This window comes from Aspergillus japonicus (genome assembly GCF_003184785.1).
Source record: "Aspergillus japonicus CBS 114.51 unplaced genomic scaffold BO86scaffold_9, whole genome shotgun sequence".
In the NCBI taxonomy this organism is placed as follows: Eukaryota; Fungi; Ascomycota; class Eurotiomycetes; order Eurotiales; family Aspergillaceae; genus Aspergillus; species Aspergillus japonicus.
This window is the reverse complement of record NW_020291646.1, coordinates 754,509-782,205: the sequence shown is the minus strand read 5'-3', so window position 1 is coordinate 782,205 and position 27,697 is coordinate 754,509. Positions and strand designations below refer to the sequence as shown.

The window sequence follows — 27,697 nt, the reverse complement described above, 5'->3', positions numbered from 1 at the left end:
TTCACAAGAGCCGCAAGATACACTTTGCACGCCGGCCCCTGTAACACCATTCTTAATATGTCGTATCTAGATCGCTGTCCAGATTAGGCCAATAGATTCCTTGCATTTGTGTATCAGTCAAGAACTCGTCCAGCTGAGCCGGATAAAACTCGTCCTGTGACAAGAATGCGCCCATAGAGGGCTCCATGAAGACGGCACTGCTCCCACCAGCAGCCTGCTGCGTCATAAGTAGAGGCGGTCCGACGTCCGCAATGGACGCGCGCGGCTGGATAGCGGAAACGTTTTGATGAGCCTCGACACTTGAATGCGGTCCCTCGGTGATAGCGTCATTATTTGAAGGACATGGTTCACCTGCGGATGTAAGACTCTGTATATCAGACTTGATCCCATCCAGGTGTTGACAGTAATGCCTCGCGGGATAGTTCCCAGCATCGCGGAGACTTTCAAGCAGGTGACTGGCGAATTCGAACTTCTGTCGATCCTCTTCAGGACTATCGGTGAGCAGACTCGCAATAGCCAGGATGGTGGCAGCGGAGAAAAGCTGCTGGGTCGTAAAGCAGTCGAATGTCCGCACCGACCCTTCGCTCCAAGCTTCGGTGATGATATTGAACGAGTCTCGCGCGCACTGGATACATGCTTCTGCTAACGTTCGTGTATCAGTGTGGAGATGATCCATGCTCGGTGAATCTACCCCAGCCGTCATCCGAACGCGAGTCACGTAGAGGAGGACAGGGCGAGTGGTCAAGATCAAACACTGGAAGGGTCAGTTGGGCCACTTTCTAGGTAGAGAGAGAATCAAGCCAACCTGGTTGAAGGAGAGGTGGAGGTCCATCGTAGCGGGTCCTCGATAAGAGCCGTCCGCAGTCGCTCTCAAAGACTCTGGCATGATACGATACCATTGCCGGAGATCTTTCAAGGCACTCTGAGCCCGACCCAAGAAAGGGCTAGAGTATGTACTTCGCCCATAGAGTGTCCTGATGATCTTGTTGGTCAGCCTGGCAAGAGAGATTCTCGACGCAAGAGAGTCGGTGCACTGAAAATCCACAGCTTGGGGTTCGGGAAGTTGGATCTCCTTAGGTAGATCAACAAAGATCTCCTCGTCCGAGACTGATATTGCTTGACTGCTGATAGTCGCACACTGATGATCGAGAAGATAGGAAGTCCACCAAAGTCGATTTAGGTGTTCCCGAGTACCTGCATCATGGATTTGAGAGTCCGGCACGTTGAAGTGTAACCCCATCACAATGCAGTGCCGAATGGCGGAGCTGGCTAAAAAGTATGCAGAATGACGCCTGTTGACGTGTAGCGAGTACAGAGCCTAGAGCACGCTTCAGCAAAGAAAAGGAAGAAACAGACCAAAGAGAGACAAAGGCGCTCATTCTGAGTTTCAGTCTCCTTACCAAGATCAAACATGTCTCCACGTAGTCGGTGGTGGGTCGTTCATGTAAGACACCATAAGCTTTGCTCGCCTCCTTGAAAAATGCCATGCCCGGTACCCCGTCGGATGAAGATTTACCCTGGCTCGAACAAAGTTCCCCAAATGCGAACAACGCAAAGATCTTACATTTGGAGAGAGGATCTAGCGAGGCTGGCGCTTGGATGTATTTCTCAAAGAGGGCCCATGTCGCGCTTTTTCGCACAATATGATAACGCCCGTCAAAGTACGCCAGAGCTGTTTTGAGCAAAACACGAGCATGCACATGGTTGAGCTTAGGAATGGCGCAGTCAGGCACTAGATCATCTGCCGGATAAGCTGTCCTCGGGATATGGCTCTGGGGCCTCGTCGAAATGGTCTGGCGAATTCGAGTCGCAAAGGCCGGATCCGCAACCTCGCCTATCAGAATTGGAATTCTGGAGGAGTTGACCGGCAGGAACCAAGGCCTTTCATCCATCAAGGGGTTTCGAGTCGGCTCTTCGAAGTGATCCGTTGCTGGGCTCGTTGGCGTAGGCTCTGGGGCAGGCCCTGGAGTTGATCTGGTTCGATCCCCAGAGCGAGCGCGCAGAGCATCATTCTCTTGGATAAGCCGATCGAGATAACTGTTTCGAACCTGTTCTTCAGCTAAGATTCACAACCGCAGGTTTCAGCATCAGCACACACTTTTGACTGATCTTGATCTGCCGGTCTCGCTTCGGATATATACACTCCGACACGCAGTCCGATTGCACACAGGTCTTACAGGGGGAGCCTCCGGGGCATCGGACCTTCCTTGTGTGACATCTTTCGCAGCTAGAAGACGGTTATGGGTGTTATCTTTCTAGTGCCGCTGAGCGGAATGGAGGAGGACTTACGCGACAGATTTGGATTTACGAGCAGACCCGGCTTGACGCCGATCCACGCCGCTAACCTTCTGGCTCCTGTCTGGCGGCATCTGAGAAGCTTTTGCCCGAAGAAAAGGGAGGGTGACAAAAAGGCCGAGTTGATGATTTAGCTGGAGAAGATGGAGTGGCGAGGGAGACTATCGTCTCGGCAAGAGGATGTCCATGCCGGGGAGGGGATGATTACCTCAGCCTGTATGTATTGTATGCATCATTCACACCACCCGACACCGCCAAGGTTTCGTCAGATAAGGCTCAAAGTTCGCACTCAGACTGAAGAGTGATATATACACACACGGCGAGTCTGCCCATTGGCCGAACGGGGGCGATGGTGGAAAACGACCCAGAGTAAACGGACGGCAAAGAGGGTTTCGTGCCGAGCAATCATCGTTTCGCTGGCTCAGCATGATGGCTATTATTATAGAGGGAAGATTCCTTGGATGTTTGTTCAGAGAGAAGCTCAGTTACGTGAAGTCCACAATCTTTGAGCTCCAGATCCGTCGACCCGTTCTATCCACTTAAGCACAATCGCACCAACATCATCGCGATAGACCAACCCACGCAATGACAGACTGGGCTCATGTCTCCAACCCCCAGCGGCTCGACAAGACCGCCGAGCTCAACGCCGCCGAGTGCGTCCGAAACCTCTCCAACTGGGCGCATGCAGTCGACGAAATCGCGACGTGGCCCGAGTACAGTCCTCAGCCGCTGCACTCCATGAACAACACAGCGAGAAGCCTGAAGCTTGCGAACCTATTCGTGAAAGACGAAAGCACCCGATTTGGAACCGGTCTCGGCTCGTTCAAAGCTCTTGGGGCGCCGTACGCCGTGTTCCGGATCCTGGCCGACGAGGTATTCGCAAAGACTGGCGTGCGACCGACGTCCGCAGAGCTGCGGACGGGCACATACAAGGCCATCACGGAGCGGGTCACCGTCTGTGTGGCCACGGATGGCAACCAGGGCCGGGGACTCGCCTACGGGGCCAAGGTCTTCGGGTGTCGGTGTGTCGACTACATCCACAGCCACGTCAGCGAGGGCCGCGCCGAGGCCATGAAAGACTTGGGAGCCATTGTGATCCGCATTGACGGCGAGTACGAGGCCTCCGTGGAACGCGCCAAGGAGGATGCGCGCATGAACGGATGGCATTTCGTCAGCAGTACCTCGTGGAGCGACTTTGACGGCGGGATCCCGCAGAATGTGATGAATGCATATATGGTGGTGGTCGAGGAGGCCCTTCGCATGCTCCCTGCGGAAGCGGCGATTTCGCACGTCTTCGTTTGTGGGGGAGTGGGCAGTATCGCGGCTGCCGTGTTCCTGGGGTTCATGCTTCGGCACCAGAGCCTCACGCAGACGGGCGGCACTCTTGCATCACCGCCTCGATTTGTGGTCGTGGAGCCACGGGAGGCGGATTGCCTCCTCCAGAGCGCCCGTCAAGGTGCTCCTGTCCAGTCGGAGGGGAGTCTGCGAACGCTGATGGCCGGCCTAGCGTGTCGTGCACCCTCGCCAGCCGCCTGGAAGGTTCTGTCGTGGCTGACCAGCGATTTCGTCTCCGTTCCGGATACGGTGGCTGTACAGGGAATGAAGTATCTGGCCAGCCCGGCGACCGGTGACGTGCCGGTGGTCTGCGGCGAGTCGTCAGCCGCCAACATGGGCGTCTTGTTGCAAGCTGGGGCTGATGACGGGCTACGTGAGAGACTTGGTTTGGATGAGAACAGCCAGGTGATGATCTTCAATCTGGAGGGAGCTACGGATCCTAAGATTTTTGAGGAGCTTGTTGGAAAATCGCCTCAAGCAGTATTTGCTGCCCAGTCCTCTTTCCCGAGCGCGTAGATAGTGAATGAAACTCATGCAAAGTATATACCGTCGCATAGTCATGAGCCATGAACACCAGGTAGATGCATTTGTAGTTCAAGAGACGTACATGACACAACTGCACCACGGACCAGTCAGCCTTCCAAGAGTGGACAATCATCCATCCATAAGCGCAAAAGTAAGATCGGAACGTTTCCCAAAAACTTCTACCAAGAACGCAAGCACCTAGCAAGCACCTAATTGAACCCTACTAGACACCGATAAATCTCCCTCAAAGATGAGCCACCACCTCAATCTCCACATCCGTCCCAAGCGGCAGCTGCTTCACAGCCACACACGTGCGTGCCTGCCACCCTCACTGTCAGAACATTCGCGCAGCACCCATCCAAAGCCCCCTCGAAAAACACATACCGGCGGCGTGCCATTGTTGAACACATTCAAGTAGGCCTCATTCATCGACCCATAGTTACTCATATCGTCGATGAAAATTGTGGCTTTGATCTTGATGACCAAGAAAAAAGACGAATCAGTGCTCAACTCCTGCCATCGACAAGTAAAGCATTCCACATAGGTCTAGCTTACAATATTGTCCAAGGAGCTCCCCGCAGCTTCGAGGATGTTGGAGATATTCTTCAGGCATTGGACCTATCAGCGATGCTGTCAGCCAGAATCGCCTCGCCATGATTTGAATCGCTAGGCGCTCTCTTGTCTTACCGTGCGGTCTCCAGTAGTCCCTTCGACCAACCGTCCCGTCGCAGGATCCATGCCCACGGCGCCCGAGGTATAGACCATCTTCTCGTGCACGATGGCCTGGGAGAAGAATGGCTTGGGGGCCGGGGCGTTGTCGGTTCGGATGGCTCTTTTGCTCATGATGCTTTCACAATGCTTTGACAGGTGAGAGAAGGACTGATAGAGGCAGGAAAGAGAGAAGAAGAGAGGAAATGGGATCTCAATTCACCGGTCAAGTGCGGTCTTGCTTTTGCGAGAAGTTCCTACAGTACCGTTGGGGTACATGTACATGTAACTGTACACACAAGAGAACCACTCCCGGCATGTTGAGACAAACACCGAGCGCTCTCGGCGCCGGAAATGCACTCCCCGGCGCCGCGGCGTCCAATCGAGTCTGGGGGAGCATAGCGTGAATTGTCCGTTTTGGTATCTGAACTTGATATTCTGGGTTTCTTGTTACATTCTTCAATGTGTCTGATTAGGAGTGTCGTTTCCCACATGTTTATGGCTTTTATATGTCTATGTACAGCGAACTATGAATTTAGGCCGTCCTAGACACAGTATAGTACGTGTACGTAGTACCATATCTAGTAAGACACATCAATACGATGTATTCGGCCTGTGATTGGGTATATCTCTAGTATAGACGATGGATACGAGTAAATAAGACTATACCGGAGGAAGACCCTTATGCATGGCAACTCACTCCACCAATTGCCCTGGCCTCAAGCCCAACGCCACACAAACCCGTTCCAAGCTCTGCGTTTGTGCGCGCTGATACCACTCGTCGACATCCATCGGTCGTTCCTGGAGCGCGTTCTCGAAGCCCTCCCGATCGCTCTTCCCTTCTTGACAGAGCACGCGATGGTTGTTCACAGCTTGGGACTGTAAATTCGATTGGAAGATCCCCGCGGCGGAGAAGGGCAGAAAATCCTCATATGTGATCGGTGACGCCTCGATATGACCTTCGGCTATCAATTGCTCCAGAGAGTAAGTACGGGATCCATCTTGCGGTAAGGCGCCCATGCCTTCTGGTCCCGTGCAACGGTATTCGCAGTAGATCAACCCCTGCTGCCTCAGCGCGGTCCAGTCATCCGGGTACTGTTCGAAGACTGCAGCCATGATGGCATCGACCTGCTCGGGGTCGGCGCCTGTAGCTTGAGCCATGCTCTCCTCCAAGAGTCTGTCATACAGCTGTCTCCCTTTCGGCGTGACGGCAGCGCCTCGCTCTTCGATTTCGCCGAAACGGGCCTTGTGAGTGGCTCTTACCCATTGGCTCTGACTAGGATTCGAGGAAGTCTTGAAATTCACTGTCTCCTCCAGAGCAAGAAAGCTGGTCTGCCGGAGAAGAATGGGACACCTCCGCAGGGGCGGGCCTTCGATGCGGGACTTGACTGCCATGCCTGCGGCCTTCATGGTAGCCTGAACCTCGGCGATATTCAAGGTTCGCGGCGTGAGGTGGTTGATGTGAGCGCTCTGGAAGCAGGCGATATCGGCCAGGATAGGATGCTCGTTCTTCAGGACCTGGTACTGCTCGTATGTTGCGGCTGCCACCGACTGCCAACTGAAGCTGCGGAGCGCTTCGGGAATGAACACCTCGGCTTGCTCCTTGGTAAGTCTATGATCCTGTGCTTCAGCAATGTCGAGTAGTTCCAAAAGTGTATCGGTGAAGATCCTCCTTTGCCTTAGCAAGCTCATGGCCTGCGCTCTGGCAGCGTCAGATGCCAGTAGCTCCGGTCGAAGGAGAGTGGTGAACACCCGAAAGGGATTGCGATCGAGGCTCGAAGTTGTCTGGGGGCGAAAGCAGGTCGCGTGCATTGGGAGACCGGCCACAGATAGATCGTAGTAGCCGACGGGTTGCATGCCTAGCACCCTGAAAATCCGTCGCATAGTCTGAAGCTCGTAGGGTGTTCCGAGGCGGATAGCACCATGTCGTTCGAGGGTCAGTCGCTCTGCGCTGGCTCGCAGCGCCACAGTATCGGAGGTAGGCTTGATGGTGGCTGTATTGATCTCGCGCACGATCTTGATCAGGTCGCCGTACAGAGGCACTTCCTGCTTGTACATTGCCGACATGGCGGAAGCGAACTCCGTCCGTAAATCATCAGCGTCGACCATCTCGGAATAAGCAGGCTCGATTATCTGGTTCATGGTGTATGCTGCTGTTTGTTTGGCCGGGGGGGGGGGGGGGATTTGAGCTCAGATGTCGAGGTACAAGAACCTGCGCATCCCGCACTGCAACTATCGACTTATATTGTCATCGGTACCAGGCTTTCGCATCGTAGCACATGGGACTGATGCATATGATTGATTCAACGTCAGCCTAGATTATTGAATGCATGCCTTCGGCAAGACAGCCACGTTGCCGAAGTACTTTTCCGTGTCCGGCGTAGATTCTTGCTGCCCCGAGGGAAAGCCACGGGTTGATTGAATTCCAGTTGGGCGATGCTAAGAGAAATGGGAGAAAGTAAATGAGAATTGTACGATTTCTACCGCTTGAGAAGCGCAGGTATATACTAAATACGTATCTAGACCTTCACCTTCCACCTCCACTGCCATTCCAAGAGCGCCCACCGCGAACAAACGACACTCACCAACCCCACTACTAGCACTGCTGCGTAAAATCCCACCAACACCTGCGGTGTAGTCGTCTGCAGCAGCTCTCCTCCAATAGGAACCGTCAGCAACCCTCCAAATGCAGCGACACTGTAAACTGTCCCGTAGAAGCGACCATACTCCTCCGTCCGACATAATTGTCCCGCACAGACCGGCGCCAGCGAGATCCACCCCCCGGATCCAAAACCAAAGATAGCAACCACAGTATACAGTGTTGCTTGATCGCGAGATCCGACTGGAATCCAGACTGCAGCCATCACCACGAGTGTCATCACCACCAATAGAAGAAGGGTGTTGAACCGGCCGAAAAGATCAGCAGCAAGACCGGGTAGCACTCGGCCCATCAGACTCATACTGTTGAGCACAGTGAGAGAGTAGAACTGGGTGTCAAGAGAAAGACCGGCGTAACGAACGTATGTTGGGAGGAGGGAGACACAACCAAACATGATGAATTCGAAGGAGAAGACGGCGATGGCAAGGAAGCAAAAGCGAGGAGAACGAAACACCTGGAAGTCGACTGTAGCGCGATTCTGGGTACTGGTCGGAAGACGCCCCTTGACAAGGAAAATTCCCAGCGAGTAGCAGGCCAGGGCAACAAAGGCCATGATACGAACGGACCAGGTCCAACCGTACTGACCGAAGCACTTACGCAGGATGAGGGGTAAGATTGCCCCGCCTGCAGAAGAACCAGCCATGCAAATTCCCGACGCGAGCCCGCGACGACGGAAGAACCAATGACTCAAGACACTGATGGAGACAGTCGTCACGATGGCAGCAGATGTCCCTCCCAGAATACTGAGACAGAGGATGAAATGCCAGTACCTGGAGCATTGGGCGAGAAGAAGATAGGACAAGAAGCTGGCAAGGGAGCCACAAGCTAGCAGCACTCGGGGCCCATAGCGATCGAAAAGTGGTCCTACTTGAACCCCGAGGAACAGAGTCAGGAAAACGAAGATGGCGGTAATCCAACCAACATCTCGAACGCTGTAGTGAGCAAGCTGGTTGACACTGATGTAGTCTTGCACGGATCCGACTGCAAAAAGTTAATGATCGCTTCGAAAGCATATGTATGATACTGAGGACACGCACTAGCTGCCTGAAACCCGAAAGAAGGAAACATAATCAAGAAAGAACCCAGGAGACAAGTCCATGCATCGCGCCCACCCTCGGGGAAAGCCAGACTAACGGCTCCAGTGGGATTCACATCGTCGGAGGATGGCTCCGGTTCTTGGGTAAGAATATTCAGTTCTTGATTCGATGTATCGGCGTTGTGGTGCATGATCGCGAAGTAAGGCTGTAGAAACGGTGAACAACGCTGGATACCAAACCAGGGAAGCCCGCGACTTGTTCTCTTTTATACTCAAAAAGACAGGCGAGGAGAAGACGAACGAGAGCTTCGGGTCATGTCACCGAAGGGCGTGCTGTGGAGATTGGAGATTAGATAACGGGTTAGGTTTGTTAGTGATCAGATGTTCCTTCCGGTGGCGGCGATTTTGTGGGCTACGCCGGGGCTATTGAGCAGGAAAAAAGTACTACATAGTCAAAGCTGAAAGGAAAAGTGCACCATTTAAGCAGAAAATTTGCTCAAGGTAGTTGGCAAGCTGAATTCAAAAGCTAATCCTTATTGCGTATTATCACATATCGAGGAGCTCCTCAAGATAGTCATCCAACGCTATAATCCGGAACTGACTTCCCCATTTCGCGCGGAAGTCCTTCCGGCGATAAGCATAACTAGTTACTGGCGTAAAACTGACCAACTCAACGGTCCATCCACGTCGCAGTGCTCTTTCCACCATTTTCATGAACCCACCCGAGAATTCGGCTTCCGCCGCGTCGCCCGTGGCAAGAACAATGGTGGCAGGTTCGTCTGTATCAAGCAGACTCTCCAAGATTTTCAGATGTAGAATTTCGTCTACACCCTGCTCAACCCAGCGCTCCTCCGGTCCCTCGTTCGTTTCTGAACCACTACCGGGGTCGTGGGAACCCGTCCGAAGATTCTTTCGAAACTTCAATTGACGGGCGGTCATGTGCTTGACCTTGTGCACACGATCAAGGATGTTGGTTTCGTAGCCAAGCTGTTCACCTTCACGGATGGCAGCAAACCGGTCAGACCCAACCAAGACTCGCTTGGCAGTGGGCCGCCCGCGTTCGAGAATCAAAGAAAAGTTTTGGAAGGACAACGGCAACCGCCGGATGCGCGTCTTCACAGGAATATGCCGGGACAGCTTCATTGTGTCGTGATAACCAACCATAATCTATATCGCGTTAGTCATTCATATGGTGCTTCAGATGACGAGACAAACATTAGACATATCCACGAAGACGTGAATAGGAAGGCATGAATTCTTGTCCTTCTTACTGGCCACAGGACGATTCGCCTGGGCAACGACATTTGCATAGTCCGGGAAGTTTTTCAACAATTTAGTCAAGAGACCAATTCTCCGCTCCGTGGTTGACTTGTAGGTATTAGGCTGGATACGTAAAGGGTCGGGATTAGACGGGCACTTGACAACTTTCGAAGCCAAAGGCTCCACTGTCTCGTCGTAGGAAGATGGTGGGGTATCGTATGGGTCGACATAAGTACTCGCTGCACCCACTTGCGGAGGAACCAAAGAAAGGATTCCGTTGTTTGTAGTGAGGGGGGGATCGAAGACACTCAAACTGCCGTCCGAATCTGCACCCTGGTTGCTCTCACTTGAGCTCAGGTCGTGCGTAGCTTTGGTTGATGCATCATTGTGGCTGGCCTTGCATGTTTCAGCAATGGCCTTGGCTTGCACTTTGCGGGCTCTTGAAATTCCAGAGCTAGGGATGGGTTTGGGTGGCGTCCGAGGAGGTTCTTGGTCGGCATTCACTGCCGACTTCTTCGACGAAGGGCGTTGCAGTATTTCGATCCGAGGGTTCGGTGGCGAGGATGAGGACAGACCTTGAGCTTGAGGTTCAATGTCTGCATCGGACGACAGGTTGCTGGCATCCCCCAAATAATCCCACAGCGACCCAAAATCACCAAGCCTTGGAGAGCGAGTCCCCAAGCTCAGTTGGGTTTGCTGGGAGCTTTTTGAGGTGGACTCATCCTGATTTGCTACCTCGGTAGACTGAGAAGCTGGGAGAGAATCACGGTGGCGATGAGGTGCATATGAGCTGCCGCCGCCGTAGGTAGGCGTGCGGAGAAGGTTTATCACCGCAGTGAAATCCCAGTGCGAATTAGACTCAGCAGACGATGGCATTGAAAGACTTGACGACGAAAAACAATAAAGTGTGTGGAGCAAGGAGGCTTCAACAATAGGCGCCCGAGATAGATAAGGGCGGGGTTGTTGATATCGATGGGAAAAGATAGGAAAGACTGGCTCTGGCTGACTGAAGAAATCACACGAATCAAAGGACTATGAGAACGAGTCTGCAAAAGAAGTTGAAAGCATCAAGATGCAGAAAATCCACATGTTGGTCAAAGGACCCGTATAGAGAACGTTGGCATGGAAAGCAGGAAGGAGAGAGAGATGGAGGGAGGAGAAAGAATGAGTATTCAGAAGGAGAGACGGGAAGAGCCAGCAGCAACGGTTAGGCATGGGGCGACTCGGGCTCGAACGGGGCGGAGTCATCGGGTGGCGGTGAACAACTGTCACTTTTCTGTCACTTCTTACCGCTTGCTTGTTGTAGCTCACATTCCAGCTAGTCCTAAAGAAGAGTAGCTTGATTTCGGAGAAGCGAGAATGATAATCCGGACTTGGCGGGCGTACACGCGCTAAGCTGTTTTCAGAAATCCGGGGATAGAGTCATGACGACGTCATGTTCCAGACTTGGATCTGGACTCACTTGCAAAGAGGACCAAGTGGAATTCCCTGATTCTCTGCAAGCCTCGGTATCCAAAATAGAGCCAGAGGCCATCCACATCCGTCAGACTATGACGATTATCTCGATCTTGCCCCCATGATTGGGGCCGGGGTAACTCCCTCATGATGACGTTCATTCGCTGGTATCTCTTCCATGGAAACGCCCCTGGATACGAAACAGAGGGCTCAGATGGCGTGTGATGGTGAATGTGGAAGATGGTTAGTTAGTTGAAACGACGTCATCGAGTGGTTTCTATGGGAGTCCAATGTTATATAAAGTCTCTTCATCAACCTCCTCGAACTTCTCTCCTCCATCAACCAACACTCTCAATCAATCAACCAAGCTTCTCTACTCTCCACTACAACTTCATTAAAGAACACCTTCCGTTCAAACAACCATCAATCAACATGTCTGACACCGGTCGCAAGGATTTCTCTACCAGTAAGTGCCTCCTGCTGCTGCTGCGCTCCTCGCTGCGGACTTGACAACTCACATGCATCTACAGAGGCCAAGGAGGAGATCACTCCTGACTCCACCAAGTCCACCCAGGACAAGGTTAAGGAGACCTTCACCGACACCACTGATCGCCTTGCTCGTGGCACTCAGTCCGACAACTCCAAGTCTACCACTCAGGAGGCTTTCGACAAGACCCAGCGCTCCCACGACAACCATGCCCACGGCGGTTCTTCCCAGTCCATGTCAGCACCCCCCCGACCCTTGTCCTCGAAGATTATTGATACTAACTATCGAACAGTGGTGACAAGATCAAGAACGCTGTCGGCCTCGGCGACAACTAAATCGGTTTCACAATACCCAAGTACAACTGTAACATGGGTTGCAGCAGACTTTCGGTTTCCATCATGTGAATGATTATTGCCGGAGGAACACTGGCGGCTATGGGCAGATTGTTCTTATGATTTTCATGAGTTGATGATACCAAGCCTTTGATTGTACTACTCTCACTAGGTTTAATACAACATTTTACCGAACTTTGTGCATCCTTCGTAGTTGAAAGAAGTATTCTCAATCTCATTTACCTGTCAGCAATTGCATTTCGTTCACGAACAAGTCTGGAGAGTACCCTTTCTAGCTCTTTGCATTTCGTTCGAGCTCCAGGGACATCTTCGGGTAATTCATGGAGCACAGTTATCCTAGTTTCCAAATTCTGGACTGTCCCAAGAAGCATTATCACGTCCGCCTCTTTTGCCATGACATCTTCCAGCCGAGGTTCCTTGCCCCTGTTCCTTAAAAGAGAACTGATCCTGTCCCGATACTCACTCGCTTTCGCACTGAGCGACTTGGTATTCCGTGTCCACTCCGCCGTTATCGCTGGCAGATCAGCAGGCGTCTGAAAAGCTTCATTATTTTGGAGGTCATCCAATTGCGTCCGCAACGTAGCCAGTTCCCTCTCCAGATAGTTTTGTAGTGCTTCAACTTTAGACATTTGCTCCTGCACGTTGAACTCCTCCGTTGTGAGGTCAATGATGGACTGACCGAGGTCCACTGCGTCGGTGCTCAATGCCCCAAGAACTGCAGTTGTTTCCGCCAGATCGTAAAGACCCTGTCTGCCGCTCTCATCAAGCGAGAGCTCTATCTCATCAAGAATTTCGATTTTCTTGGGCTCCTCGCCCTGTTCTTGAAACTGGAAGGCCTGGACAGCTTGCTCGCGTGCTTCATGCACTACCATTGCCTCTTGATCCGCCGTATCATTGGCGGCAGCCAGGGCAAGCAAGGTCCGTAATGTGTCTTCATTCCGTTCAAATTGGGGAACTGGGTTAGGCGCATACTGCCGGCTCAGCCAGGAGTTCACATAGGCCCAGTCCTTGGCTTCAATGGCAGCTTGACGTGCCTTGGCGGGAGAGAAAAGAGGACTGTCCATGGAGAGGATGGCGATTGATAAGCGTGATTGAGATGGAATAATATAAAAAGGAACCTCGTATGGATTGAAGATAGAGAAGAATGACGCAAAGCCAACGATCAATGCATCCATGAACTTGGTTGCCAGCTCCTCGTCTCCGCGGGGTGCGTTTGTTCCTGAAAACGCCTGACATAAGCAAGCGCCCGCCGCTCCTTTTCCGCCCGCGGGCGTTTCTCCGCTTCTGTTGCGATACTCCGCAATTCTCCCAATCATCCTCAACACACAGCTGGCTCAGACGCCATTCGATCAGTCACCATGGCGAGCTATTTTCCGCCGAATGCACATCTAACGAGCCATACGTCGACGAAGACCTCCTCCCCAGCTGCCTCTCCGCTCTCTCCTCCAACCCAGCAGCGATCCAATGCGCTGTCCAACCGATTGACAAGTGTACTTTCCGCCTCGTACGCGGATTCGGACATTCGTGATGCGTTGGAGACTCTCAGTCTCCGAGGAATCCATAATACTGCAGAAGTTCGAAGGCAACTTCGTCTAGACGTTCAGAAGGAGGTTGTCGACTGCAATGCCGAGATTGTGCGCGACTTTGGAAAGGTTGCGGAGGTAAGAAGGTCCCAGGGAGCCAGAGCTGGGAGCGGAGTGATACTGACAGTATATGATCTCATAGCAACTGAAGCGGATCGGAACGGTCATCACGAACCTCAACCAAACATGTGAGGAGATGCGCAAACATATTGTTCTCGCCAAACAGGATACAACGCCCGTTCTTGAAGAAGCGTCTGCGCTGATGAGGCAAAAGACTGAGGCGGAGACCAAACAGCAGCTGCTCGATGCGTTTACACAACACTTTGTGGTCCCGGAGGAGGAACTCCTGGTATTGACGGCTGCAGAGGAACCGATCGACGACCATTTCTTCGAGGTCCTTGCCCGTGTGAAGCAGGTGCACCGGGACTGCGAAGTGCTTCTGGGCGGGGAGAACGAGCGACTCGGTCTGGAGCTCATGGAAAAGAGCACCAGAAGCCTGAACTCCGCCTATCAGAAGCTCTATCGGTGGGTCCAGAAAGAGTTCCGGTCTCTCAATCTGGAAGACCCTCGCATTAGCAGCTCCATCCGGCGCGTTCTCCGCGTGCTGGCGGAGCGACCCAGTCTGTTTCACAGTTGTCTGGATTTCTTCGCTGAGGCTCGGGATTATGTTCTCTCTGATGCCTTCCACTATGCTCTTACGGATGCAGTTGCCGGGGGTGGCGCTGACCGCCAAGTGAAGCCGATCGAGTTTTCTGCCCACGATCCTCTGCGCTACATTGGAGATATGCTGGCTTGGGTGCACTCAACCACCGTTTCGGAGCGGGAGGCCCTGGAATCCTTATTTGTTGACGACGGCGAGGAGCTCGCCAAGGGCATCCAGGCCGGTCTAAGTAGTGAGCCGTGGTCACGCATCGACGAAGACCAAGAAGTCACCTTCGACGGACAGAAAGCCCTCAGCGATCTCGTCAATCGTGACCTGGTCGGCGTCTCACGGGCCCTTCGCCAGCGAGTCGAATTGGTCATCCAAGGCCACGATGACCCCGTTACATGCTACAAGGTGGTCAATCTCCTCTCCTTCTACCGAACCACCTTTGCTAAGCTCCTTGGCTCCCAATCCAATCTGGCCGAGCTCCTCGAAACCTTGGAGAGATTCACCTTCCGCCATTTCGAAACCCTCATGCAGGAGGAAGTCGGCAGTCTTTCGACCGACCACTCGGCCCTCGCCCCGCCAGACGATCTCTCGCCACCGCAATTCATCCAAGACGCCCTTGAATCGCTCACCCTTCTTATGAAATCGCACGACATCTCCTTCGGCGCAGAGGAACTACCCTCCTTCCCCTCCGACAACAACAGCAACAGCACCCAAGACCGCCCGCCCAACAGATTCACTCCAGTTCTCCGCTGTGCCTTGGACCCGTTCCTCGACCTCGCCAAGTCCACAGCCCAGGAACTCCCTCCCACCCCACGAACCATCTACCTCACGAACATCCACCTCGCCATCCGCGCAGCCCTCACCCCGTACCCCTTCGCCAGCGCCACCCACCTCCCACCCCTCAGCGCGACCCTCTCCGCCCTGCGCATGGATCTCCTCGCCATCCAACACAACTACCTCCTCACCGAATCCGGCCTCCAGACTCTCCTCACAGCCCTGGAGCCCTTCTCTCCTCCGTCCGCCACCCAAACCACCGACCCACCCAACCAACAAGCCCAACAAGCCCAACAGCAGCAGCAGCAGCCCCAACTCTCTGATATCGCCCAGATCACGAGCCTGCCCGCCTTCCAGCCCGACGCCCTCATCCTCACCAGCCAGCAGCTCGACGATTTCCTGCCGTCGGCGCTCATGGACGCTACGGATCATCTGAAGCGGGTGCAGAGCGCGACGTGCGTGAAGAGCGTGACCGAGGAGGCGGTCGAGGCGTTCTGTCGGGACTTCGAGTTCGTCGAAGGGATGATCATCGGGGCGGATGAGGCGCGGAGGAGCTCGTTGGCCAAAGGTGGTGATGGGGATGAAGGTGTGAATGGGGCGGAGGAGAAGGGTGCAGACGAAGATGGTGAAGAAGACGGGGAGGACGAGAAGGAATGGGGGCTGAGGAAGTTGTTCCCGCGGACGACGGGCGAGATCCGGGTTTTGCTGAGCTAGGAGATACTGGAGAGGCAATGTGTGCGCGGTGTGTAATGTATATATGTGTCGATGTACTCACTCTCTGGTCTGATTTGTTGCAAGCGTAAATAGACATATACGTTTGTTGATGCGAGTACTAGTATTGTTCTCTCGGCAAGAGGACCCCCAACTTAGATAGAAGATATCTCAAGCCCATTTCCACCCAAGTTCCCCACCATATTCGTCCCCTTCAAAAGCCCTAACCCTGTCTCACCATGATCCCATACGGATCCCGATCCTTCTCACTAACCGCCACCTCGCACGAGCCATCGGCAAACACCTCCTTCCACTCCTCCTCCGCATCCTTCTGCTGCTGCAGCCCTTCCTCCCTCTGCACCCGCCAGTTCGCCTCCACCTCCTTGGCCAACTTCTCCCGCATCACGGCCCGCAGGTACCCGCGCTCGGTGTTCGAGTGCGCCAGCGCCACGACCACGGACCCGCGCTCGATGGCCGCCAGCGCCTCGTGGTGACTCAGCTCGCCCGTGAACAGCAGATCGGGGATCGGGGACTTCTTCATCAACACGCCCGACCCGGAGCCGGGGCACACGCCCACCGTGCGGATTTGCAGGGTATCCACCGAGGCGCCCTGCGGGATGGCGATGGGGATCCCGCCGGGGAACCCGACGCCCTGGGCGATGCGGTCGATGATGGCGGTCAGCGGTTCCGGGTCCGAGAAGGTCACGATGCGGCCCATGCCGGCGGTGTCCTCGATGCCCTCGGGGAGGGGGGCCGGGGACGGGAGGATGGTGTGGCGGGTGTGCTTGGGGACTTTGGTGGCCGGAGAGGCCGGTTGTGGGGCGGGGTAGATTGGATGGGAGTACGTGGCGGAGGAGGACTGCGTGAGGGTGGGTTTGGTCGGCGTGGTGGGCGTGAGGGCGCCGGTGACGATGTCGCATAGCCAATCGGCCATGCCGCCGGGGGTCGCGTCGATCGCCGTGTGCGGGGAGTACACGCTGATGCCTTCGGAGGCTAGGCGGAGGAGGGTCTGTTGTTGCGGGTCGCTAAAGGTGAGAGATTTGAGGCCGCGGAAGATGATCGGGTCTGTATGCGCGATAAGGGAAGGGGGTGGGTCAGTTGAGGTGGAAGAGTTTCCAGGCACGGACACGGGGAAGCTTACGGTAGGCTACGACGATGGAGTCGCGGCGTGCGATGGCCTCGTCGGCGACAGCTTTGGTGAGGTCAATTGCGAGAAGAACGGAGTTTTTCTGGCGGCGCGATGCGTGGAAGGGGGCCTCGAGGAGTACTGCGCCATTGGCTCTGTTAGTGGATGGCGGAGGCGTGGGGATGAGGTTGATGGAGGGAGCTCACGGCCGGTGTTGTCCCAGCTTTTGTCGGCCAATGACTCAGGGTAGCTATGGGAGGAAGGATTGGTGTCAGATAACGGAGGGTGCACCCGAGAGAAGATCACATACAGCTTCCTCATGGAGCTCACGACAGCCTGGGTGAACGGCGATGAGGCGGGGTTCAAAGAAGCAGCCATTGTGGAATAAAGACGAGACGACGATCGCCGAAACAGAGAGTTCATAGACACTGTGTGAGTCGAAGCAAGTATGGGACGTTCCGGTGCGTGTTGCTTCTTGATATGAACTGAATTGAGCTTGTTCACTATTTTTTTTCCTTTTGTTCTAGATCAATGAAGCTAGAGGAGTTAAGAGGAAGATCAATCTCGCAAGAAGCCGAGGATGAGCTGGCGCCACAACCGCACAGACGCAAGCTAACCCCGAATGCATACTAGTTTCCCACACCAGCCACAGCCGGGTTTCGCTGACCAATATCGCAGTGCAGAGAAGAAGGTCTCAGTGGAGGTTCCGTCATCCTACATCGGAAGAAGCATCACCGCCCGCGCGAAGTTTACCGCCAACAAAAAAGCCCAACTGCATCATTTCATCCCATCGCAACACATCATAGTCTCTAAGGGGCACTTTCTTTTTACCTAATAACAACCACCACAACAACAGCCTCCCTCTTTCTCGACTCTCTCCCCTCTCCCCTCTCCCTTCTCCCCTCTTCCCCTCCTTCACACAGCACTACTTGATGTACTCCCGCACCACCTTCTCCTCGCTGAGCAGAAGTTGCCGCTATCTTCTCCGCACTCCGGGCCTCCCTCCGAAGTCGACTTTTTCCCTCTCCGCGCGCTCATTCTCCGCCGTCCACGCAGCCATGGCCGACGCGACCTCCGGTGTCACCGCCGACTTGCTGAAGAGCAAGCTCTTTGATCAGCTCCAGGCGCAACACGTGGAGATTGAAGATCTGTCGGGTATGTCCTCTTGTTGAACCACCCCCGGTTTCAATCGTTGCTGATTAAATTCTGCTGCGTTCCCCGCGTGCGGGATTCTTGTGCTATGCTTCTCGGATTGATGATGGATCTCGAATTATTAACGAACTTTTGTTCTCTTCGATTATAGGTGGCTGTGGCCAGGCTTTCCAGGCGGTCATTGTCTCTCCCCAGTTCGATAAGAAAACCATGCTCGCCCGTCACCGCTTGGTCAACTCGGTCCTCAAGGCCGAGATCGCTGCTATCCATGCTTGGACACCCAAGTGCTACACCCCCGAGCAGTGGCAGGCTCTGCACCAGGGCTGAGAGAGGCCTTTGTCCTGTTTTGAGACTTTTGGGTTGCAGCCGAGACTACGGGCATCTTCGGCGATGGAAGGTATATTCCGGGTATCCATCAACCCGTACAAGGGGTAGAATCTTGTACACGGCTATAATCTGTGGGCGTTGGAGAGGGGTGTTCCATGTGCGAGGCTTTGCACACTGCCGGCCATGTCTAAAGGTCTGCTATGGTTGCGAGAAGGAATCTATCATGAGTAAATATTACACGGTTGTCCGCTTGTATAACAGATTTCTATAGTTACAGAATAGATTGCCCGCGTCACGCCGTTCGGCTCGCTTAGCCCAGCACCTTCTCAGCCGCGGAGACTGTGTATAACACATCAGTAAATGAAGAGTATTGCGTGTGGAAATCTGTAATGTAGACATACCGTTGACACCAATGTTGTCGGGCTCCACGAAGGCCTCCTTGACCTTGCCGTTCTCGACAAGCAGCGCGTAGCGCTTGCTGCGGTTGTTTCCGAAGATGGAAGCGCTGTCGAAGGTAACATCAAGCGTGTCGGAGAACTTGCCAGTAGGGTCACCGAGGAACCGGACCTGACACTCAGATTTTAGTTGGCCTGTTTGACATGATGAGGAAAGATAGTGTGTGGACTTACGCCGCTCTTGCCAGAGGCATCAAGAGACTCGCCCCAAGCCTTGGTCCTGTGCGCGGAATTAGCTTACTATCCAACCCTCACCAAATTGCTAACTTACACAAAAGGATCATTGACGGCAACAACAAACACCTGGCCGGCCTCCTTCAGCTTGGGGTGGTTGATGTAACCAGGCACGTGGGTGCTGGAGCAAGCGGGGCCTACACAACACGACCGGTCAATATCGTTCCTCCGTTCCGACATGGTATATAGCTATGCTGCAGATGACTAGCTCTGAACTCAATTTGGGGATGAAGCCAGAGGAAGTCATGCGTGGCTAGCAGCAAAGTTCAGGCGCAAAACCGGGAATGACACATACTGAAAGCGGCGGGGACACCAATGATAACTCCCTTGCCCTTCAGCTCCTTGGCGAGGTTGACTTTGTTGCCGGGGGAGTTCTCGACCAGGACATCAAGGTCGGGAATGGCATCGCCCTTCTGAACAAACGCCGGGGCGGTGTTGTGGAACAGCGCCCTCTGGGACAGGACGCGAGGAACGCCAGCGGTCAAACGGCGAGCAGCGAACATTGTGGATTGACGAATTGACTGGATCGGTTGAATTGCGGGGAGGAGATTGCTTGGGTTTGATGTTTCAGAACTGCCCACTACCCTTGAACAGAGTTGAGGTACAAGGTACAAAGTTTGTCCAAAGGGGAGGGGGGAAGAGAGAGAAGATGGAGGAGAGAGAGGATGAAGGAATTGGAGGGAATTGTTCCTGAGAGTGAATGAACTGGGCAGCTCCCCAATCCCGCCGGGCGGAACATTATTATTTCGTCATGGCCGCTTCCGCCTGCAGCGCGCCCGGTCTCTACATAACTTATGCCATTGATCGAGGAGATGAACAACCAGCTTCGTCCTACTTAGTTACAGATCAATACAATCGATCCTTACATGACGGTCCAAAGTGTCGTCTGGGCACCCCGTGGTCGCGTTTCTCTTCTTTGTCTCCCGCGTCCCTGCATCCGTTGGTGGTTCTGCCGGTCGCCGCAATTCCTTTGTCGTCCGCCTATACTTTGTGGGCCATTACTTCACTACCTAGTTTGCCAAATCCACGCATTCATTCACATCCAATGGCAAGTGTCAATTACTACCGTATGTATTACATTTCTCGGCATCTTTCCCACCGTGAGCCATCTACCGCCTTTTCCTTATTCGTCCCTAGACCCACTGCGGAACTCGCGCCTTGACATCTCTAACCGCTTAAGCTCCTGTCACTTCCTGAGTCGCGGGCCCACTCCCCCGACCTACTCATACTCTTTAAAACACACTGCTACGACGCACGATTCGACATGCAATCCGCTAGCACATACAGCCCAGTACCATCGTGCTTATCCACGCGGTTGACTGTTCGAATCATGGCTGCAGGGAAGTGTAACGATTTCCTCACATCGGGGAATATAAGACTACCATGCCCTTGTGAACGAGGCATCTATCCCGTTTATCTTGACAAGTCCAAGCAAGTCAGCCAACATGATCTATGCAAAGAATGCAGTCATACACTTGAGATGCATGGTGATTTCGAGATTCCGTCCGAAGTTTCGCCGTCCGTCGGTGATCTAGTAGAGGGGAAAAAGCACGTTGGGACTACTGAAGTATCCAAAGGTTATATTCAAGCTTACTGCTCTCATACCCTAGCTAACATTGTGTCACGATCATAGTCGCGCCTAAGGTGCCGGATCCTAACGTCTGTCCTCGACAGGACACAGTTTCAGCATTTGCCAGCCTTATCAAATCCAATATAGTTACCCATGTTCGGGGCACTCCTGCGAGCGGAAAGACAACGCTTGCTCGCCTCCTTCGCGATCGTCTTATTGAGGATGGCTGGAACGTCTTTTTTATGGGCACATGGGGAGTATACCTTCATGAACTAGCTTCCAATGATTACGATCACGCTTGGGATGTGTTGGAGCTTAAGCTCAAGGGTCGCTACCCAAAGTTGAATCCAGCAGTTTTTTCCGCTCCAAACTCTCTGCTTCTTGTCGACGAGGCACAGGCGTCATACAAAGATGATATGTTCTGGGGCGAAATTATCAAGGAACAACTGCATGGTATTCAAAAGAGAGACATGCGAATTTGCCTCGTCTGTTCTTATGGGAGTCCAACCACCGGCGTCGAGCCTGGTTCCTTTACCCCAGCCGAATTTACCACGAGCCAACGCATTACCATCACTCCACAACCAATTCCAGGCTCCCCGCAATTTGGCCTTTTTTTCACCAGGCCCGAGTTTGAAGACGCTGTTTCACGAAGGGTCAAAAACCAGTATCACGACAATTTTACTCTACATGAGGAAGCCGGTGACTATATATTCTCTTTCACCAATGGACATCCCGGAGCTGTAGAAGGGATATTATCCTACATCTATCAAGTATGTTCTGTCCAATATCCATCTTGACAGTTATCTTGGGTCAAGTGTGAATTGAATTCTATGATTGATTTAGACTTCAGTGCTATCGCAGCCAGATCACACATGAGGAATTACCCGTGGTGACGAAACAGCATGTTATCTCCTGCTTGGAAGAAGAAGAAGAAGTTTGGACGTATCTCGGACGTTGCTCTATTTCTCGCTCTTTTCCGAAAGGCCCTAGACTGACACCTGAAGCTGCCAATGTCCTTGAAGATATTACGGAGCAAGGAAGCATTGAATGGGACAAGAAGAATAAAGGAATATGTCAATGTTTTGTGGAGGGCTGGATCCATAAGACCATCGTGCTTGATGCCACTGCCCCCCTTGGAAAAGAAGTGGTTGTTCTTCCGTCACGTCTGCACGAGAAGTAAGTTCTCGTTGTATATTGCCTCCTTTAGGAAAGCATTAACACAACTAGGTGGGTCGAACGAAACCTGGGCCATAAACCAGCCTCTCTGCCCTCAGAATTTGATACGCTTCAAGAACTTTGTATTCAGACACTCCGTCACTTTTCTGTCACGTCTTTACGAAAATCCTCTACGGGGAAGAAAATGTCCAGCGCAGCGAAATATAGGGCGGTGGAAGCTCAGTACCGAGACGAGTTCTATAAAGCGTTCAAATCGATCACAGGGCGGGCGGTTCCAATTTGCTCGGAGTGGTCCAGAACGCAGAATGGCAGAGTGGATTTCTACATACCCGAGAAGAAGTGGGCCATCGAGTTCCTCCGTGATCATAGGAAGATTGACGAGCATGTCTCGAGGTTCCATAAGGGAGGAGCGTACTATGGCTGGATACAGGACGGCATGATTCAAGAATGGATTGTCATTGACTGTGCGACTACTTTGCGTACCAAAGGTCAGTTCTATTCTCTCTGTCGCTTCATGTTGCTGATAGTTTACAGTCTACCCTGAGCCAAATCTCATCCATGCCATTTTCCTAGCAGATTACACAGAGTTACAAGTCTTTGGTCGGCGGAGGTTACCCTTACATAAAGCTCGCCTACAAAATTGATATGTAATTTGTGTCTGTCTGGTATTGGACTGACTGACTAGCTGTGACAGCGGCGATTTGTGAGAGTTATCGATCACGTTTATTGGCTCAAATGGGGTATTGCATGATTCTATCTGATCTTCGTCTTCGTCTTCGTCTTCGACTTCTCCCTCTCTGGCCCTGTCGGCTATCGAATCATTATTCAGCGAGGTTCGGCGAGGTATCGGCAGCCATTGCCGAATACCGTCAACCTCCCCTCACTGAATGGATCCCCGATCTTCATCTTTGTTTGACGATCATAATGGAGGTGGGTGAAATAAGAGACAGGAAAGACGGGCGAGGGACTGAACTACATACAAGTGATACTGTAGTCTATTTATTTACTGAGTAGGTGTGAATATTTCGCTCATTCTCATGGCTGATGCCATCGCATTCCTAGCTTCGAGCCTAACATACTCCGTACTGTCTGAGATTTCCCTCCCCCCTCTTCTCTTCCTCCAGACAGTAATCATTTGTCTTCGTCGGAGCCGAAACGAGACACCAGTCAAGGCAGTGCTGATTTCTGTCCAGGTGATCGTGGACGCACAGGTTAACGGCCCCTCCCATCGGCACCAGCCTATCTCCATGTCATCCCCACCCCATCCTGCCCATCCTTCCCATGCAGCTCGTCTGCAACCGTTCAGGCGCACTGACAGCTTCCAACCGGCTTTCCCGCCACAGTTGCTCGCCAAATCGCGCGCTTCAGGTATTTGTTTTTCTTTTTTCCCTTTCCCCTTCCTCTTCCCCTTCCAACCACGTTTCGTGATCTTCTCTCCCAATCCTGGTTTTTGTCATTTCTTCTGTCCAGTGACGTTGTTTAATCTGTTGAGAGAGTCCCAGTTGGGTTGGCCCATCTTGAGTTGTCCTTCGTTAGCTCCGAGGCTCTAAAATTTTAGTGAGGGTTAGAATTCTTGTCTACCCCTCCTATCTCCTTGCTTTGTGGGGGGGGGGGGGAAGGAATCCAAGCCATTTTGGGCATATCGAAGACTGGCAAATACGCAGGAGGGGGGAGGGAATTGAAAACAATGCGATGATCACAAAGACGTTATTTTATATATTATTTGGTATTGTCTGGGGTCGAGGATTCTGATGAAGGGGAGGAGTTTATATTAGTACAGTACTGTATGTACATTGTCAAGGAGATCAATAGTCGGAATGACTACCTGACCATCGGATGCTGTGGCTAGTGACCTACTAATGAGTTACTGCCTGTTACTCTTGGGGCAACCCACTTTCCAGGCTACTACAATGAACTACTACTACCAAAAGTCTACTGACGAGGTATATAACGCCAAATGGGTGAAACTGCACATCCAGCGGTCCAGCGGATAGTATAGATGATGCTGGTGATGATAATGATGATCTTTTCGAGTACCAAGACAAAGAAAAAAGAGATCGATAAATATTTCAATTGAAATAATTATTTTCCCCTTCTTAGACATCAAAAACACCTACTAGTTCTAGGTACGGTACACCTTCTACCTACCAAGCCAACGCGCCCGCCGCCGCCCGGCCAAATCAAGTCAATGGTTCAACCCCCAAAAAACAATCCCCCCCTCCTCCTCTCCTCCTCTTCCTCTTAAGACCTAAAGACTAGACTGACTGATTGACTGATTGATGGACTGCCAGTCTGCCAGTCTGCCACAACCACAACCCAGTCCCACCTTCAAACTAAAAACCCAGCGGATTAACTAATAGTAATTCATCTCCAGTCCCAATTCCTACCATCCCTTCAACTTACCTCCACCACACCACTTATCCATCTGTTGCGCCGCCGCCCATTCGGCCACTCGGACGGAGGGTCTCAAGTCGAGTCTCCAGTCCATGCTATTCTCTTTTTCCCCTTCTCTCTTGCCTTACCCACACCCACCACTCCCACCTTCCCCCCCTCCCCCATTCCTCTTTTTTTATTTTTTTCGCTTCTCCCTTTCTTCTTCTTCTTTCCTCTATCTTGATTGTGTCTTTCCTTTTTTTTTTTCTATTCCTTTTATTTATTTTTATTCTCGGCTCGTCGCCGATAGTTATATGCTCTTACTTCTTTGCGATCTTTGAATTGAGCGCCCGACTGGTTCCCTTTCCTTCCCGGTCGCTGCGACGTGTGTTGAGCCTGTTGCTTGTTCGATCGGTCGCGACCCATCTAGCCCATGATGGACGGTGGCCAGACCTCGACCAGCGCCGCCCCTGCCGGCAACTCCAGCGATTTTGTAAGTCTTCGTCGTGATCTTCGTGAAACCCATACGAAAGAACATCCATATTGTCGTATTGTCTTGCTATCTGTCTCAGTTGCTAACCATCATGCTCAGGTACGGAAACTCTACAAGTGAGTCTCCTCCGTTTGTCTTTTGTCACCCGTTCCTTGATCGTCGCTTTTCGCCTCTCATCCAACCCTGTCCTCCTCCCCGACGCCTCGCCCCCTCAGCTCTCTATCCCACCTCTGCACTAAATCTCAGTGTCGACGATCATTTATCTCACTTTTAATATGGAAATACTGACGGTTTCTAAAGGATGCTGGAGGATCCGTCCTATGCGGAAATTGTGCGATGGGGTGATGAAGGGGACAGCTTCGTCGTCTTGGAGGTAGGTACCGTGCTTCGCACCTCCCGACCTCTCCTGCGATCGCAAACCTTTTGATTGACTGGCTTCATCTTCTTAGTGTGAGAAATTCACAAAGACCATTCTGCCGAAGCACTTCAAACACAGCAACTTTGCCAGTTTCGTGCGACAACTCAACAAGTACGATTTCCACAAAGTGAGGCAGAACAACGAGGAGAATGGACAGTCACCTTATGGGCAAAACGTAAGTGTGCAGCGATGCGCAGCGGAAGCTAGTCTTATCCTGACCAGACTTGCAGGCGTGGGAATTCAAGCATCCCGAGTTCAGAGCCAACAGCAAGGAGTCGCTCGACAACATCCGCCGGAAGGCTCCCGCCCCGCGCAAACAAACCCAGACCACCGACGACTCGGTCCCTACCCAACAGATCGATCTCTTAAACCAGCAGATCGTGGCACAGCAACAACAGATCCAGCACTTGTCAGACCGCTATGCGCAACTGACTGTCGATCATCAGTTGATGTTGCAGGAAGTGATGCGAGTTCAGAAAACGGTTCTCAACCATGAAAGTGTCATTCACCAGGTCATGAACTACCTACTCTCCGTCGACGCCCGCCAACGGCGGGACAGCAAGGCGGCTGCGTCTTTTCAGGCCCAGGGTCAAGCAGGCTCGACCCTCAGCCCTTCCCAGGTGGCTACGATGGACGATGAGCCTTCCTCGCCCTTGCAACAGGCCACTAAACTTTTGAACGATATGAATGCGGAGATTCAATTCAACCTTGTCGGTCTCGATGGGGTTGCCGATCCGTCCAAGGCTGCCGGGGCGGTCGTATCTGCCCCTGGCATGGATGGCGTGTCACGCAATGGTGTGGTGCGCGCACCTGCTGCAGCAGCAAACCCAGCATTGGTGTACTCGAAGATGAACGGAGATGTTGAGCCGGTGGTTTACCCCGTTGGTGCGACCAATGGCATTGATCCCATGTACGGCGAGCATGTCAAAAATGTTCCCTACCCAATGCCGAAACAAGAGGTCGACGACTCTCGGAGGCAGCAAGTTCAGCAGGTCCAACAGGTCCAGCAAGTCCAGCAAGTACAGCAGGTTCAACAAGTCCCCGACAACCGCAAGAAGAGCGCAAATGTCGATCCTGGTTGGGCTCGCAGCCCCCGTATCTTGCTGGTGGAAGACGATCAGACATGTCGTCAGATCGGTGGAAAATTCTTATACTCATTCTCTTGCATCATCGATACCGCGGTATGCTTCTCGCAAATCATTCTTCTCGCGTTTATTGCTGACATGGCTCCCAGCTCGATGGATTAGAGGCCGTGACGAAAGCTCAGGCCAACCCTGGATATGATTTGATTCTCATGGATATCATTATGCCTAACCTGGATGGTGTCTCCGCCACGCATCTTATTCGCCAGTTTGATAGGACTCCTATCATAGCTATGACCTCCAATATCAGGAGTGACGATATCCAGCTCTACTTCCAGCATGGTACGTCATTTCTCTCGATCTTCCGCTCTCCACAAGCTACCACAGTAGACTGACATGGAACAGGTATGGACGATGTCCTTCCGAAACCTTTCACGCGAAAGAGTCTTCTCGATATGCTTGAGAAGCACTTGTCCCATTTGAAGGTCGCATCGCAGAATATAGAAGCTCCTCAGTCAGCCGTTCCTGTCACAATGGCTGCTCAGAGCTCCGCCGCCCATTCGATCAAAGAGGATAGCTCCCCAGGCCAGTCACCGGCAACATCGGTGAACAACTGGCAGTCACCGGGCCAATACCCAGGCATGGCCGCTGTACCTCATAGCATGCAGCCTGTCCCGAGTCAGTATGTTCCCGCGACCCCGGGTCCCGCTGCATACGCCGTTGATCAGAACGGCGTTCAATATACCACCCCCACTGTGGCCCTTGCCCCAGCAGCACCCGCTGCTCGGCCACAGGTTCGTCGGCAACTTTCAGAAATGTCTAGTGCGGGTGAAAACCCGGGCATGGCCAAGAGGCCGCGGATGTACGCACATCCAAGTCAGCCTATTGTCAGTTCCATGCAGGCCACACGAACTGGCTAGCTGGCATGCGGCTATCTTTGTATTACTCCCCACCACCCACACCTCCCCTTTCACAATAGCGATCGATGACCCTAGATTTGATTCATCTACCTCCTCTTCATGTCTCCGCTCGTTGAACGTCCCATCCTCGGGCCCTCGATTCCATGAGTTTCCGTAACCCTTTTGCGATGGTTATTGAACCATACCTTGCTGTGTTCAGGAGTTGTGCTACATTTTTGTTCTGTTTGGAATTATACGATATATCACGGTGTCGGGGCGCGTCATAATATTTGCATTTGATTTGGGGACCCGCCTGCGGCAAAGCTGGTCAGTTGTTATTCGTATAGAGTGACTGGGCTAGTTCTGAAGGTCTCTGTTTTCTGGCATCCAGATTTCGTGGTCCGTGAAGGCCCACGTGCTGGCAGCATTACTATCATCTTTTTGTACGTATTATCAGTTTTGTGGATCGTTGAGGCGCTGGCATTCGTGTAACCTCATTGTGAGGGTTTAAGGCAACTTCTCCTAAGTCTTTGTTATCTTATCGAAGTTGCAGAAAAGC

The 27,697-nt window shown here is 52.7% G+C and overlaps 16 protein-coding genes across 16 annotated transcripts; 8 read left to right on the top strand and 8 right to left on the bottom strand.

The window, feature by feature from the left end:
• Nucleotides 1–52: 52 nt before the first annotated feature.
• On the bottom strand, nt 53–1,892 carry BO86DRAFT_397346 (fungal specific transcription factor domain-containing protein; the record flags this gene model as incomplete). Its single annotated transcript, XM_025673497.1, has 3 exons — nt 53–754; nt 806–1,318; nt 1,401–1,892. 3 exons carry the CDS (start codon nt 1,890–1,892, stop codon nt 53–55), a joined length of 1,707 nt encoding a protein of 568 aa, XP_025530407.1.
• A 718-nt stretch (nt 1,893–2,610) lies between these two features.
• BO86DRAFT_446477 (tryptophan synthase beta subunit-like PLP-dependent enzyme) lies at nt 2,611–4,146 on the top strand (the record flags this gene model as incomplete). The annotated part of the gene is made up of 1 exon (XM_025676523.1): nt 2,611–4,146. Exon 1 carries the CDS (start codon nt 2,881–2,883, stop codon nt 4,144–4,146), a length of 1,266 nt encoding a protein of 421 aa, XP_025530406.1. The 5' UTR covers nt 2,611–2,880.
• Nucleotides 4,147–4,399: 253 nt separating this feature from the next.
• On the bottom strand, nt 4,400–5,097 carry BO86DRAFT_407942 (YjgF-like protein; the record flags this gene model as incomplete). Its single annotated transcript, XM_025674311.1, has 4 exons — nt 4,843–5,097; nt 4,711–4,773; nt 4,540–4,629; nt 4,400–4,474 (listed from the first exon to the last, which is right to left on the bottom strand). The coding sequence occupies exons 1-4, from the start codon at nt 4,996–4,998 to the stop codon at nt 4,400–4,402; spliced, it is 384 nt and encodes a 127-aa protein (XP_025530405.1). The 5' UTR covers nt 4,999–5,097.
• A 316-nt stretch (nt 5,098–5,413) lies between these two features.
• BO86DRAFT_387130 (DUF1338 domain protein) lies at nt 5,414–7,029 on the bottom strand. Its single transcript, XM_025671512.1, has one exon. It carries the CDS (start codon nt 7,003–7,005, stop codon nt 5,560–5,562), a length of 1,446 nt encoding a protein of 481 aa, XP_025530404.1. The 5' UTR covers nt 7,006–7,029; the 3' UTR covers nt 5,414–5,559.
• A 318-nt stretch (nt 7,030–7,347) lies between these two features.
• Nucleotides 7,348–8,911, bottom strand: BO86DRAFT_333674 (putative MFS monocarboxylate transporter). The gene is made up of 2 exons (XM_025668821.1): nt 8,560–8,911; nt 7,348–8,503 (listed from the first exon to the last, which is right to left on the bottom strand). Exons 1-2 carry the CDS (start codon nt 8,747–8,749, stop codon nt 7,383–7,385), a joined length of 1,311 nt encoding a protein of 436 aa, XP_025530403.1. The 5' UTR covers nt 8,750–8,911; the 3' UTR covers nt 7,348–7,382.
• Nucleotides 8,912–9,104: 193 nt separating this feature from the next.
• BO86DRAFT_357102 (NYN domain-containing protein) lies at nt 9,105–11,007 on the bottom strand (the record flags this gene model as incomplete). The annotated part of the gene is made up of 2 exons (XM_025669692.1): nt 9,774–11,007; nt 9,105–9,725 (listed from the first exon to the last, which is right to left on the bottom strand). Exons 1-2 carry the CDS (start codon nt 10,692–10,694, stop codon nt 9,105–9,107), a joined length of 1,542 nt encoding a protein of 513 aa, XP_025530402.1. The 5' UTR covers nt 10,695–11,007.
• Nucleotides 11,008–11,637: 630 nt separating this feature from the next.
• BO86DRAFT_387127 (heat shock 9/12 family protein) lies at nt 11,638–12,280 on the top strand. Its single transcript, XM_025671511.1, has 3 exons — nt 11,638–11,739; nt 11,804–11,996; nt 12,053–12,280. The coding sequence occupies exons 1-3, from the start codon at nt 11,706–11,708 to the stop codon at nt 12,093–12,095; spliced, it is 270 nt and encodes an 89-aa protein (XP_025530401.1). The 5' UTR covers nt 11,638–11,705; the 3' UTR covers nt 12,096–12,280.
• A 51-nt stretch (nt 12,281–12,331) lies between these two features.
• On the bottom strand, nt 12,332–13,274 carry BO86DRAFT_446472 (uncharacterized protein; the record flags this gene model as incomplete). The annotated part of the gene is made up of 1 exon (XM_025676522.1): nt 12,332–13,274. Exon 1 carries the CDS (start codon nt 13,175–13,177, stop codon nt 12,332–12,334), a length of 846 nt encoding a protein of 281 aa, XP_025530400.1. The 5' UTR covers nt 13,178–13,274.
• Nucleotides 13,275–13,429: 155 nt separating this feature from the next.
• On the top strand, nt 13,430–15,903 carry cog6 (Golgi transport complex subunit COG6; the record flags this gene model as incomplete). The annotated part of the gene is made up of 2 exons (XM_025671510.1): nt 13,430–13,774; nt 13,839–15,903. Coding segments are annotated over exons 1-2 (2,296 nt in total), but the record flags the coding sequence as incomplete, so codon positions are not given.
• On the bottom strand, nt 15,894–17,497 carry BO86DRAFT_387125 (Nif3-like dinuclear metal center hexameric protein). The gene is made up of 4 exons (XM_025671509.1): nt 17,270–17,497; nt 17,166–17,209; nt 16,975–17,100; nt 15,894–16,898 (listed from the first exon to the last, which is right to left on the bottom strand). Exons 1-4 carry the CDS (start codon nt 17,335–17,337, stop codon nt 16,057–16,059), a joined length of 1,080 nt encoding a protein of 359 aa, XP_025530398.1. The 5' UTR covers nt 17,338–17,497; the 3' UTR covers nt 15,894–16,056.
• A 188-nt stretch (nt 17,498–17,685) lies between these two features.
• On the top strand, nt 17,686–18,778 carry BO86DRAFT_387124 (BolA family protein). Its single transcript, XM_025671508.1, has 2 exons — nt 17,686–18,114; nt 18,263–18,778. Exons 1-2 carry the CDS (start codon nt 18,018–18,020, stop codon nt 18,436–18,438), a joined length of 273 nt encoding a protein of 90 aa, XP_025530397.1. The 5' UTR covers nt 17,686–18,017; the 3' UTR covers nt 18,439–18,778.
• BO86DRAFT_387122 (peroxiredoxin family protein) lies at nt 18,663–19,818 on the bottom strand. The gene is made up of 5 exons (XM_025671507.1): nt 19,423–19,818; nt 19,165–19,264; nt 19,068–19,113; nt 18,840–19,005; nt 18,663–18,777 (listed from the first exon to the last, which is right to left on the bottom strand). Exons 1-5 carry the CDS (start codon nt 19,628–19,630, stop codon nt 18,749–18,751), a joined length of 549 nt encoding a protein of 182 aa, XP_025530396.1. The 5' UTR covers nt 19,631–19,818; the 3' UTR covers nt 18,663–18,748.
• A 1,121-nt stretch (nt 19,819–20,939) lies between these two features.
• On the top strand, nt 20,940–22,417 carry BO86DRAFT_306905 (uncharacterized protein; the record flags this gene model as incomplete). Its single annotated transcript, XM_025667715.1, has 3 exons — nt 20,940–21,467; nt 21,548–21,873; nt 21,925–22,417. 3 exons carry the CDS (start codon nt 20,940–20,942, stop codon nt 22,415–22,417), a joined length of 1,347 nt encoding a protein of 448 aa, XP_025530395.1.
• Nucleotides 22,418–22,611: 194 nt separating this feature from the next.
• BO86DRAFT_244758 (uncharacterized protein) lies at nt 22,612–23,585 on the top strand. Its single transcript, XM_025667119.1, has one exon. It carries the CDS (start codon nt 22,911–22,913, stop codon nt 23,421–23,423), a length of 513 nt encoding a protein of 170 aa, XP_025530394.1. The 5' UTR covers nt 22,612–22,910; the 3' UTR covers nt 23,424–23,585.
• Nucleotides 23,586–24,716: 1,131 nt separating this feature from the next.
• Nucleotides 24,717–27,430, top strand: skn7 (putative stress response transcription factor SrrA/Skn7). The gene is made up of 6 exons (XM_025667118.1): nt 24,717–24,739; nt 24,839–25,112; nt 25,189–25,332; nt 25,388–26,338; nt 26,392–26,581; nt 26,645–27,430. The coding sequence occupies exons 2-6, from the start codon at nt 25,041–25,043 to the stop codon at nt 27,157–27,159; spliced, it is 1,872 nt and encodes a 623-aa protein (XP_025530392.1). The 5' UTR covers nt 24,717–24,739; nt 24,839–25,040; the 3' UTR covers nt 27,160–27,430.
• On the top strand, nt 24,797–25,232 carry BO86DRAFT_387119 (uncharacterized protein). Its single transcript, XM_025671506.1, has 2 exons — nt 24,797–25,112; nt 25,189–25,232. The coding sequence occupies exon 1, from the start codon at nt 24,831–24,833 to the stop codon at nt 25,011–25,013; it is 183 nt and encodes a 60-aa protein (XP_025530393.1). The 5' UTR covers nt 24,797–24,830; the 3' UTR covers nt 25,014–25,112; nt 25,189–25,232.
• Nucleotides 27,431–27,697: the final 267 nt, after the last annotated feature.

Bases quoted from the DNA above. Each gene is read 5' to 3' on its own strand.
- BO86DRAFT_244758 (XM_025667119.1), top strand. From the start codon at position 22,911: ATGGCTGATGCCATCGCATTCCTAGCTTCGAGCCTAACATACTCCGTA.
- BO86DRAFT_387124 (XM_025671508.1), top strand. From the start codon at position 18,018: ATGGCCGACGCGACCTCCGGTGTCACCGCCGACTTGCTGAAGAGCAAG. The intron at 18,115-18,262 runs GTATGTCCTCTT...CTTCGATTATAG, and splicing joins GGAGATTGAAGATCTGTCGG to GTGGCTGTGGCCAGGCTTTC.
- BO86DRAFT_387125 (XM_025671509.1), bottom strand. From the start codon at position 17,337: ATGGCTGCTTCTTTGAACCCCGCCTCATCGCCGTTCACCCAGGCTGTC. The intron at 17,210-17,269 runs GTATGTGATCTT...TTCCTCCCATAG, and splicing joins GTGAGCTCCATGAGGAAGCT to CTACCCTGAGTCATTGGCCG. The intron at 16,899-16,974 runs GTAAGCTTCCCC...TCGCGCATACAG, and splicing joins CTCCATCGTCGTAGCCTACC to ACCCGATCATCTTCCGCGGC.
- BO86DRAFT_333674 (XM_025668821.1), bottom strand. From the start codon at position 8,749: ATGCACCACAACGCCGATACATCGAATCAAGAACTGAATATTCTTACC. The intron at 8,504-8,559 runs GTGCGTGTCCTC...AACTTTTTGCAG, and splicing joins TTTCGGGTTTCAGGCAGCTA to TCGGATCCGTGCAAGACTAC.
- BO86DRAFT_387127 (XM_025671511.1), top strand. From the start codon at position 11,706: ATGTCTGACACCGGTCGCAAGGATTTCTCTACCA. The intron at 11,740-11,803 runs GTAAGTGCCTCC...ATGCATCTACAG, and splicing joins TCGCAAGGATTTCTCTACCA to AGGCCAAGGAGGAGATCACT. The intron at 11,997-12,052 runs GTCAGCACCCCC...ACTATCGAACAG, and splicing joins GGCGGTTCTTCCCAGTCCAT to TGGTGACAAGATCAAGAACG.
- BO86DRAFT_387122 (XM_025671507.1), bottom strand. From the start codon at position 19,630: ATGTTCGCTGCTCGCCGTTTGACCGCTGGCGTTCCTCGCGTCCTGTCC. The intron at 19,006-19,067 runs GTAAGTCCACAC...TCTGAGTGTCAG, and splicing joins ATGCCTCTGGCAAGAGCGGC to GTCCGGTTCCTCGGTGACCC. The intron at 18,778-18,839 runs GTATGTCTACAT...TGTTATACACAG, and splicing joins CGACAACATTGGTGTCAACG to TCTCCGCGGCTGAGAAGGTG.
- BO86DRAFT_387130 (XM_025671512.1), bottom strand. From the start codon at position 7,005: ATGAACCAGATAATCGAGCCTGCTTATTCCGAGATGGTCGACGCTGAT.
- skn7 (XM_025667118.1), top strand. From the start codon at position 25,041: ATGCTGGAGGATCCGTCCTATGCGGAAATTGTGCGATGGGGTGATGAA. The intron at 25,113-25,188 runs GTAGGTACCGTG...TCATCTTCTTAG, and splicing joins ACAGCTTCGTCGTCTTGGAG to TGTGAGAAATTCACAAAGAC. The intron at 26,339-26,391 runs GTATGCTTCTCG...CATGGCTCCCAG, and splicing joins CTTGCATCATCGATACCGCG to CTCGATGGATTAGAGGCCGT.
- BO86DRAFT_387119 (XM_025671506.1), top strand. From the start codon at position 24,831: ATGCTCAGGTACGGAAACTCTACAAGTGAGTCTCCTCCGTTTGTCTTT.